Below are 11,635 nucleotides of genomic sequence, written 5' to 3' on the forward strand. Positions count from 1 at the left end.
CGGCGGCAAGGCCGGTCCTCCCTGCCCGCCCGGCTCCGAGGAGGCGGCGCGGCGGCGGCGAGGCCAGCTACAGAGCGTTCCCTGCGCATGCACAGGGGATGCTCTGTCACTTTCGGGGGGATTTAAACATCCCCCCGAAATTTTTTTCAACTTTTTGGATTTTTGTGCGCACGTGGGGACAAAACCTCCCCCTCCCCCCCAAGTGCCCCCGTCGCGCGGATTTAGCGATCCGCACTCACGGGGGCAACTTGGCTATTAGTATAAGGATACCAAATACACAACCTTTTCCTGTGGTGGAAATGAAATGACTGGAGGCTGAGTGGGTTTCACAAGATGCCAGAACTACAGGATATCTAGCATAGTGTTATATTGAATCCTTTCCAGGAGTGTTAAATCTCATCCCCTTAGTGCATGTGAGCTGTGAGTTAGCACTGGTGCTTCATCTACTTTTATTGGTTGCCTATGTGATTGAAGGACCTGACCAGTTATGGAAAATATCATCTTGGTGTCTTCATTTTAAAACCTGAATCAGCTGACTGTTCTGTTCTGTCATTTAGGTGATACATATTGTCAGGCTGCCATATGTGTATGATTTTCATCACAATAGCTTAGCTCTGTGTGTCTGCAACTTAAGCTCTTGTTCTCATACAGATCTAGATCCCATTTAAAACTTCCAGGGAGTTCCCTACCTCTGCCCTCCTGAGCTGAAATGTGGGGCAGGGACCTCCACAAATAGCTTGGGGGGAAGTTTAGTGAAAGTCACACCCCTTCTCATGCAGCTTCTAGGTGAGAGCCAAGTCAAGGTGTTGTTTAATATCTTTTTGTTTTTGTACATTAGGATTCCTACATTTGTATCCACTAGAAAGATTCAGGTTAGCAGGTTCACATTGCCTTTTGCCATGAAGCTGTCATAGATTTCCAGGCTGTCATGTCCAGGCATCTGCCTCTGGAGTCACTGCAGCAGTTACATAAAAGCGAATGGGACAGTAGGGGCCTGATTTGAGGAAAAGACTGGGCATGCTGATGAGTGCAGAAAAAGGGAATCTAATTTAAGGGCATGATGGATGCATAAGGAAATGGGGACACACACACATACCCAGCTTCCACTTACTTCTCTGTACCCTCTACCCAAGCATGTTATTCTAAGCTAGAATCCAAATACAGCTGAAAGTCACAATGGTAACAGGCTGTGGAGAGAAAAGAAGCAAGGGTTTTCAACCTGACAATGCCCTACATAACATCCCCAATTGAGGGGGGAGAGGGAAAAGGGGGTTCTCCCAGGTGGAGCCACACTGGTTTTTAGATGCACTGTCTGCCTTTTTTTATAGTTTCGCTCTTTGCTCACAAGGCTATTACTTTCATATATGTTACCTTCTTGTATGCTTCTCTGAGAAAGTAAAGAGGAGCAGATAAAAAGAAAAAAAAAGCTGCTTAGGCATTTGCTAATACATTCTGGAAGCAGTCACTGCACATCATCCAAATTATTGATGGTTAGGAACTAAAAGTTGGAAAGCGCAGGATTTTCAAGTAGCTACTAGTCCTTTAGTGGCTGACTGAATTAGGTATTCTAAAATCCTTTATGTGTTCTCTGACTTCTCCTGATAATGCCATTATATGTTCTATAAAAATTGCCATCTTTAATCACAACTTCTTTGTGCAGTGAGTTCATTTTAAGCTTGCTCAGAACCACCATTCACACAAAATACATTTACATTTCAGGTACTCATGTAATGGAAGGTTCTGGAAGAATGGTGGTTACTGCTGTGGGTATAAACTCGCAAACTGGAATTATCTTTACCTTGCTTGGTGCTGGAGGTGATGATGAGGAAGAAAAGAAAGAAAAAGAGAAAAAGGAAAAGAAAAGTAAGTCTGATTTTAAACTCCTGAAAACCCCTGAATTGTCTTTATATAGTCATAGCTAAGCTAGATCATCTTTTTATGGCATATGTTAATCATTCACGTAAAAGACATGTTTAGGCAGCTTTCTTAGCCAGATACAGAATTCATGCCATTTCCTTAGTGCAAGATGAGATTGAAAATTAAATCTGTTCCTCTGAATGTTCTGGACCAGCAGAGCTGGCAGTTTTCTATCCACTTTTGATGTAATCAGTTTTCAATCAAGAGCTCTTAATAAATCCTGCCCTTATGATGCCATTAAATGAGGACTGATGTGCTGTGAAGAACACTGCATAAGACAGTGTGAGGTAAATGACAGATCCTGGCTAGTATGTTTTATATCCATTAAGAAGACAAATTAATCTTTCCGACACATGCCTTAAGATACAACCATATTATTCTCTGTTTATTCTTTAGGCAGTTCCCTTGTTCATGATGTGTCTCTCCCCCCAGTTGGAATGCCCATCTCCTTGTTTTTTTGTTTTTGTTTTGTTTTTTTCATTAGAACGTGACAGGGTACACTTTTGTAACAGATTAGCAAGTGTCATCAAGCTTGTATTATGTTCTCCAGCACTACAAATTAAATTATTTGGATCATTTTCTAGATGAAACTCAATTTATTACCAGTATTCCATTTCAATAATGTCAGTGCTAGTAAACAGATTAGTTGAAGTTTTGGAAAAAATTATTTTAAAATAAAAATATCTTTAAAATATTAATATTTCTTCCCAGAAATATTTAATGGCAGGAATTATTCAGGAAGGCATGTAACTTTCTGGATGGTAAAGAAGTGAAAAGAAGGTGGGAAGGTGACAGACAAAATGAATGAATTCTGTCTTATCACTTTGGAAAATGTAGGGGATGTATCCTGCAGTTGTTTTGGGGAAGTGGGTCTGAAGAAATGAGGTGATGAGTTAAAGTTCATCATCGATCTTCTGAGCAGTCCCACATGGGGACTGTGCATGAACAGGTCTGCCATCAGGTAGGTCTTTACAGCTAAAAGCTTCCAGGAGGTGCTGTGCGCTGGAGCCAGAAGCTTGTTCCTGCCCAGGGACCATGTGCTCCTGCGCAACAGCACCCCCCTACCCTTGGTTCCTCTTTTGCCGCCAAAGGAAAAGGTCATGCTTTTGGAGTCTCCAGCTACTGTTGAGAGGATTTCATACATAATGTTGAAGCTACGTCGGCTTCTGAGCCCCTTCAAATGTCTCAGAAGGCCCTTTTCAATAAGTGCTCCTGATGTGGAGCAAAGATGACCCAGACTGATGAACACAACCGTTGTCTGGGTGAAAGGTATTGTGTCTCCACATGTAAGGCCTGCCAATGCTTCACCCCAAAAACCCGGGAAGATAGGGCATCAAAACTTAAGACAGCGTTGTAGGAGAAAGCTCTTAAAGCCTTGGAGCTCTCATCCAAAGTGGCCCAGGAGAAATCCCCCAGTTCTGCATCTTCAGAATCGACGTGTTTGGCTTCACCTCCTGGATCCATCTCTCAGTGGATCCAATCTCAGTCACACACTCCTCGGGCTCATCACACCTCTTCTGAGCCTCTAGCTTAGAAGGCTAAAGGCAAGACAAAGGAAAAGCATAAATCAGCTCCCCAGCGGAACACTCTCATCTGCATTCCAGAGCCAATGTCAGCCTTGCAGGAGAAGCCCAGGACCCCATCTCCCAATCTGAGATCTCCACCTGTTTCTGTCTGCAATGGAGACGGGGATCCTGACTTACCACATGGCCAGGTTCTACCTTAGTCCGATCTGGAACAAATGGCCACGATTCCATGGTCTCAACCCCAACCACCTATGCGGTAGCCTTCACATACTTACATGATGTCTCCTGGATATTTGCAGGATTGGGGTGACAGCTTTGCAAGCCCCAGAGATACAAGTTTATATCATTATTTTCATTGTGCAACATCATACCCGCCGTCAGCAGCCATCTTGCGCTGGCCGCGTTCTATTCCTGCAGAAGAGAAGTGGTGATCAAATGCGAAGGATCTGACACAACTTCAGAGCTGAGCCCAGACAAGAGGGTAGGTGTGCCAAGGTCTCCTTGGAGAACAGATGATTCGTATGGCCCAGTCTCTCAAGATGGAAGTCATTACCTCAGAACGCAAACCCAGAGATAAGATTCTGAGTCACCTCTATTAAGAGTCTCCCAGGATTATTGCCTTCCTGGTGTTGGAGGGCCTTGAAGACCTCATGCAGGAACTCTGGCAATGACCTGCATCTCTCCAGCAGGGTAGAACATTTTTATAAAATTAAGGAGACATTTAATGATTTGACAACTTCTCCTCCTCCATCCTCCTTGGTTACAGGAGAGATGCAGTGGAAGGGCCGTCAGGCCTACCCCTCCACTCCCACGGATAGGGAAGGGAGAAGACTGGATGTCCTGGGTTGAAAGTTATATTCTTCCGCAGCTTTAGGTCTCAACATTGCTAACCATGAAACCTTTATGACTGGCTTATCTTCTTATGGGAGAGGATTCTTCTGTTCCTGGAACTCCTGCTGGAAGATAAGTGTCCCCTTGGTAAAGCGCTGAATACGGAGGCCACTAATCAACAAATTAATGCTGGACAGCATTCTGCGGATTCAGCTGTGCAGGCCATGGCAAGCTACATTGTACTAAGATTCCATGCTAAGTCGAGATCAATAGCTTTGCCTGTAGAGACCAGGCTTAAAGTTGAGGACTTAACTTTCGAAGGTTCCGCTTTCTTCTCCTCCAAGATGGATGAGATTATTTCCCTGATGAAGAAGAACAAACAGACTTAAGTCCTTAGGAGTCTCACATTTGTCCATGTACTAATTTAAGCAGAGGTCCTTTGTGAGACAGCCCTGGCATCTGTATCAAAAGGAGGACCCCTTTTCTGGCCCCTCAGGGTCTCGGTATCCTACCCCTAAGCCATCTACTCCACAACAGGGTTACCATAGGTGTAAGAGTTCTAATTGACCCAAGTTGAATCAGCAGCTGCCCTCTTCCAGAGAAGCAACTTCATCCCAGAAGCCATCCTTCTTACTAGAATAGTTGCCGGCTCCTGTTAAGTTCGGGGACAGGCTGGCTCAGTTTGCTTCAGCCTGGGAGGCTATCTGAACCACCTCAACCTGACTGCTTGGAGGCTTCAGACAGAGACATGAGGTTTTCTAAGGAAGTTAATGACGTGCTCCTGCAGTCATACAAGCTTAACACTAGGAGATCTTATATATAAAATTGGAGGCAACTTTCCCTCTGGTGTAGCAGGTCATATTTGATTTTTTTTAATTGCATCTGAAAGCTTCTCTTCTTTGAAGGTTCATCTAGCTGCTATTTCCTGCTATCACAAGGGAATCAAGGGAGAGTTGGTTTTCTCCCATCATTTGTCTAAGAGGTTTCTTAACAGGTTTTGCCCTGGGATCCTTTAGTGTCCCAGTTGTCTCTATATCTGTTGTGTTAGCACAGTTAATGCTCAAGCCTTTTGAATATCTTTAGCAGAACTTTCTGTGAAGTTATGCTTCTTAGCAGCTATTACTTCAGCCAGGAGGGTGAGTGAGCTGGCAGATGTTCAGATATATCTCCCATTTTTGAAGTTCTTTCCTGAAAAGGTAATCCTTCGCCCTAGTCTTAAATTTCTTCTGAAAGTAGTTGCCTAGGTTTCATTTATCTCAAGGTATTGTTTTGCCTGTATTTTTCCTCACACCAAGCTCTGAGTATGAGCACTTATTGCATTCTTTAGATGTTAGGAAGACATTATTTTACCTCAAGAGAACCCTGGATTTTCACAGGAATAGAGCCCTGTTTGTTTGTTTTGGTGGCCCTAAGAGGGGTAGAAGAGAGTCATCTCAGACCCTATCCCAATGGATTGTCAGGACCATTTGGGAGTGTTATGATAGGGCGAGATTGCCATGCCCATTGAACATTCATGCCCATTCTACTAGGGCAATGGCTTCTTCCACAGCTTTCCTAGATGGAGTGCCTTTAACAAAGATCTGCAGAACTGCCACCTGGTCGTCAACAGACACGTTTGTATGTTATTACGTGTTGGATCCGCAGATGAGACGTGAGGCTCAAGAGGGCAAGGCAGTTCTTCATTCGCTGTTCAAGTGAGGAGAGCATGCCCCACTGTCTGGTGAGTAGCTTGGTAGACTTCCCATGTGGGACTGCACAGAAGATCGATGATGAAAACAAAGTTGCACTTCCCTGTGACTGTTGTTCATCGAGTATTTTCTGTGCAGGCACACATACTTTCCCTCCTGCCCCGCTGCATGCTCTGGCTTTGGTGGCACTGGAAGGTCCTGAGGGTTGGGGGCTGTTGCACAGGAGCATATGGTGCGTAGTGCCCCTGGAAACTTTTAGCTGTAAAGACCTATCTGATGGCAGGCCTGCTCATGCACAGTCCCCATGTGTTCCTGCAAAGAAGATACTCAATGAACAACAATTACAGGTAAGTGCAGCTTTGTTTTCTATGACAACTGGGCAAATTAAAAAGCAATAAGTTTCTGGACTGGGATGGCATAAACCAAAGATTTTATTTATTTATTTATTTATTATTCGACTTGGTATACTGCCCTAACCCCTGTGGGGGTCTCTGGGCGGTTCACATTTGAGGAGTGCTAATCACAATTTTATCCTTCACTATGGCCACATTCTGGAAGGGGTATGGGGCAGCCTACCGGCACCCTGGTGGAGGCTGATGTTCTTCGGCTTCTGGCTTCGTTCCCGGAGGTTCACCGGCTGTTGTTTCTCCTGGCGCTCGATCCGGCACGGAGTTGACGCCCTCCTTCGGCCCGGCTTACGTCCCTCAGGCTCTGCCGCGCTTTGAGGATGACGTCACTGCGCCTCTTGCTGCACGGCAGCCTTTTAGACTTGTAACTGATATTGGCCTGCACGGCTGCACGGCAGCCTTTTAGACTTGTAACTGATATTGGCCTCTATACTAAAGGCCTTGAAAGTAGCAATTGTCTTTCTGTTTGTTTTGGGGTTTTTTTTAAATAAAGGTTTTCAGAAATTAGAAGCCATTTGTTCTGATATCTGTTCAGGGTTAATTAATAGAAATTGTTATTAAAGATAACATTATTAAGCATGTAGAACAAAACCTGCTAAGGGAAAATCAGCATAGCTTCTACAACAGGAAGCTTTGTCTCACTAACCTTTTGGAGTTCTTTGAGAAATTAACAAATGTGGATTAATATTTGGGTTTCCAAAAGCTTTTTTGACCAGTTGCCTCACTTAAAACTCCAGACGAAAATTTAACAGTAATGGGATAAGGGCACTATAATATACTGGGTTCAGACGCGTATAAGTGATCAGCTCATAGTTTATTGGCAGAACACAAGACAAGGCCAAAGCCCTGCTTATATCTCCCAAACACCCCACACACACCACCACCACCTGTGATAGGCTATTTACAAGGTGACTAATCTCCATAGGTTGGGTGCTGGATCCGAGGTGGCCAATAGGTCTGTCCTAGGATCCTCGCCCGCTATTGTGTTGGAACCTGAAACTGCGCTTATACTCCTGACCACGTGCGAGCCCAAGCACATGTACACTCCCTGTGGATAAACAACAGGCACAGATTCTGTTTTGGGTTAAAAATTGGTTAGACAAGAGGAAGCAGAGTAGGAATAATTGGACAGCTCTCACAGTGAAGGATAGTGAGCACTGGTGTCCCAGAAAGGCTAAATGCTGGAGCCAGTGCTTGTTGATTTAGTTCATAAATGATTTGGAATTTGGGATGAGTAGTGTAGTGTTCAGGTTTAGATACCAAATATTCATGAAGGTGAAAACCAACATGGATTGTTGAGGAGCTCCAGAAAGGGGTATTATATTGGCTGAGTAGTTAATAATGTAGTAAATAAAGTTCAGGGTAAGTAAGTATAAAATGATGTACATGGGAACAAAACATCTTTACTTTAAATAAATATTGTTGGGGTCTAAATTGGTTGAGACTGAGAAGGAAAGCAGTCTCGGTGCTATAGCTTAATGAAAATGTCAACTCAGGGTACATCAGCAGTGAAAGCAGGCAAGCTCCATGTTGGGGATTATTTGGGAAGGGTGATACTGATATTATAATACCCCTCCTTTGGAATACTCTATACCAGGTATGTCCAACAGGTAGATTGTGATCTACCAGTAGATTGCGGAGGGGTCAGAGGTAGATCACCAGCTCCACTTGGTCTCGCTAATGAGCAAGAGCGAAGTTTTAAAGATTGTGCAAGATCAGCCTGGATCAATACTTGACCTACATTTAACACAAATAACTCTGAATAAAAGTTAAAGAAAGTTATTGACAGTTAAAGTTATAACTCAATAAAAAATAAAAAATGTTTGCAGTTCTTTCTGGATCTTCGTCTCTGTTTTGTTTTTGCTTATTTTGCTTACCAGTAAATGAAAGAAGGTGCATTATAAATGGGGGGGGGGGGGCCGGGGGAACCCAACTTTAGTGGGTTAAAATCTAATTTGAAACTAATTTGAAACTTTATTTTCTTGGTGCAAAATCACTGGCACTTTTGGCCAGAAAAAAATAGATCACTACCTGTTCGAAGTAGGACATGCCTTCTCTATACAGTTGTGGTTGCTGTATTAAAAAAAGAACTGCAGAAATATGGAAGGGCAATTAAGATGATTAAGGGATGGTGCACCTTTCCTTTTAGGGGAAGCTAAGCAGGCTGAATGGAGCTTTTCAGTTTAAAGAGACTACTAAAGCAGTGGGCATAATAGGGGTTTATAAAATTACAAGTAATGGACCTGTAAGGACTTGGAGGATGCATCTCATTTTCTCTCCGCCACTATTTTCTCTTTCACTTCCATGAAAGCCCCCATAGCTTCTCCCATTTTCCTGCTTCCTTCTCCCCTTCCCACCCACCTGCAAACCTACCTTTATCTGTCTCTTTCTTCAGCTTTCTCTCCATCCTTCCCTACCTCAGCTGCCTCTCCCTGGGAGAAGTCTGCCAAGTTGCACACTACCAGCTGGTCTGGGCCCAGTTGTGCAATGAAGATGCTGCAAGGACTTGTGGGGGTACCTCACTTTCCTCTGTACCCCTTTGCCACACTATTTCCTCTTTCCTTCCCCCTGGCAGCTCCCATACCCTCACCCTTTACCTCATCTTTTCCCGTACCAACCACCAACCACCCTACCTTTTATCAGCTCTTTCAGCTATATTTATTCCCTTTATTTATATCCTGCCTTTCTCCACAGTGGTGACGCTCATATCATTCTCCTGTCCTCCATTTTATCCTCATCACAGCCCTGTGAGGTAGATTAGGCTAATCATGTGTAAATGGCAAGTATCTGTGGCTAGTGATAAGTGGCACATTTATCCCTACTCAGTAAAGCCAGTTTGAAAACAAGCAAATGCTTAATACCAGTATCCACCCCTGCATATCAGCGTGTTTTTTTATGAAACTTTGCACATGTCCTCGAAAGTAAAAAATGTGGATAGGCTATCCCCTCCTAGTCGTCTGTTTTATATTGTGTTTCCTGTATTCAGAACTGAAAATGATTTCTAGGTTATAGTTGGACGAAGAATGAAAAGCCATCCTTTCTAGTGGATGCTGCTGTAACTGGAAGGGAGCCACTACTTAGATGAATGAAGAGAGACATAAGCAATATAAACTTGGTACAGAGAATCTACAGCTGTAGGATTAGAAGAAAAAAAGCATTTCTCTGGAGGAAACATTTTGTTGTGTGACCATTTTTATGGCATTTTGCAAAGAGCCATGCACATGATCTGTTCTGCTGATTGAGAATTTACAGGGCAGTCCTGTGCTTTTGCAGTGTTCAGGGCAGTTACGCCAGAGTATTTAGTTTGTTTTGGTAAACCATTGCAAAGATGGTTTGCAAAGATGCTACTGCAGTAGCAAGAGCCGTTGTCTATGCACATGCCTTTGTCATGAGTAGGGCACAGAATTAGGGAGTAACTAATTTGGACTATGTACTGATGTTACATTTCATTGCAATCTAAAATGTTAAACAGCTTTCTAGCGCTAATTTCTCCCTCAACCTGCCCCCCCCCCCCAAGGCTTTTGAACTTTTGGAACGCTTTAAAGAGTTTAGTCTGATTCCAGTTTGCTTAAACCAGGACTGAAAACTAAGTATTTAAATTAATTGTCTTCTAAAGCACACCATGTCTTTGATCTAATTTATTGTTACTTAGGTGGCTTCAGTCATTTTCTGGATTTCAGGACTGGGTGATTAACCGCCATGAGCCAGCTTGGTCTAGCTGCTTCCAAGCAGAATTTGATAAAGGTATCATCAATGTGTCATGAATAGTCCAACAGTGCCCTTTAGTCTGTACAAAAGATAACAGTCTAGTAATTAATGAGAACCAAAGAAACTCAAGACTTTCTTAAAGGTATAACTGGTGTTTTTGTATGTGTGTTGCAGGTAAAAAGCAAGATGGCACTATTGAAAATCGTAACAAAGGTAATGTGAGAATGTTAATCTCTATTACTTAAACAACTTCAAACATACATGGCTTGCCAAAACATATAGGTAAAACATAGTTTCAAATTCAAAGCGCTTTTTGTATAATCTTTAACCAGTCTCATTTTAAAAGATGAGATTTAAGTCAACTTTATGCTAGGATGCTACTACTAAATGTCAGTACTGGTGATGTCAATGCTTAGAGCTAGTGTAGGTATACTTCTAACCATGGCTAAGGGATTGTACATGAATAACAGGTTGAGATCTTCTCCATTCCTTTTTCGTATCTTGTCTCCTTCAAAGATCAAATTCTACCCTCACCCCACAAAATACACTCAGACCCCTTCCAGTTAAGTATTTTGTCTGCAGGATTCCAAACTGGAAGAAAGGAGCATGTGGTCCTTCATCGCACTCCTAATTTCTTAACTGTGGCTTAGAATGTTCAGCAGTAGCTCAGATATTCCCACATATTATATAGGTGTAACTATAATAGAATGCAAAATGCCTGTCAAAAATTGCAGAACCATATGAAACTGAAGCTCAAATACTTTGGCCACCAAATGAGAAGGGATCACTCACTGGAGAAGACCCTGATGCTGGGAAAGACTGAAGGTCAAAGAAGACGGGGATGGCAAAGGATGAGATGGTTAGACAGTGTCATAGATGCAACAAACATGAAATTGAGCAAACTTCAGAGAACGGCGGAAGACCGGAAGGCCTGGCGTGATCTGGTCCATGGGGTCGCGAAGAGTCGGACTCAACTGTGCGACTGAACAACAACAACAAATCCACCTTTGTAATATCTTAACATAATGGTACTGAGGGACAGAATTGTGCATTGTCTTCACAACAGGGGTACACCTGCTTATCATGATAGGAGTGTTGTACCTTAATAAACATGTGATTACTTTAGAGCCAGTTATTTTTTATGTCATTTAGGGCCTGGATCACATTTAATGACTGTTGTCCAGGAATCCACACATTTTAGTTGGTGTGTTCACTAGGTATCCAAGCTGTTGTTAAATTGACATGAGATGTGCTGTTCCGTTTCTGGAAATATGGCCAATTAATTTTAATTTGATTTGGGTATCAAGTATAAGAAATTTGGTTTCTCAGACTAGTAGCTTTATTCTTGTAGAATTAATTTTGTTGCAGTCGATCTAGTGTTGAGGCTTATTATAGAATTTTGGGGGGATTGTTTATAGATTTACTTCTGCCTAATTTAGCAAAAGCTCAGGATGGTGCAGCCATGGAAATGCAGCCTCTGAAGAGTGAAGATGGTGGTGATGGCGATGAGAAGAAAAAAAACAATATGCCCAAAAAAGAGAAATCAGTCCTGCAAGGC

At 42.8% G+C, this 11,635-nt stretch overlaps 1 protein-coding gene across 1 annotated transcript in view; it reads left to right on the forward strand.

Moving 5' to 3' along the window:
• ATP2B1 (ATPase, Ca++ transporting, plasma membrane 1) overlaps positions 1 to 11,635 on the forward strand; it is a 124,843-nt gene that overhangs the window by 80,793 nt on the left and 32,415 nt on the right. Inside the window, 3 exon segments of the mRNA XM_015415355.1 lie at positions 1,720 to 1,863; positions 10,252 to 10,290; positions 11,517 to 11,634. Coding sequence (XP_015270841.1) covers positions 1,720 to 1,863; positions 10,252 to 10,290; positions 11,517 to 11,634 — 301 coding nt within the window.

Source organism: Gekko japonicus, unplaced genomic scaffold (genome assembly GCF_001447785.1).
Source record: "Gekko japonicus isolate JY-2015 unplaced genomic scaffold, Gekko_japonicus_V1.1 scaffold686, whole genome shotgun sequence".
Taxonomy (NCBI): Eukaryota; Metazoa; Chordata; class Lepidosauria; order Squamata; family Gekkonidae; genus Gekko; species Gekko japonicus.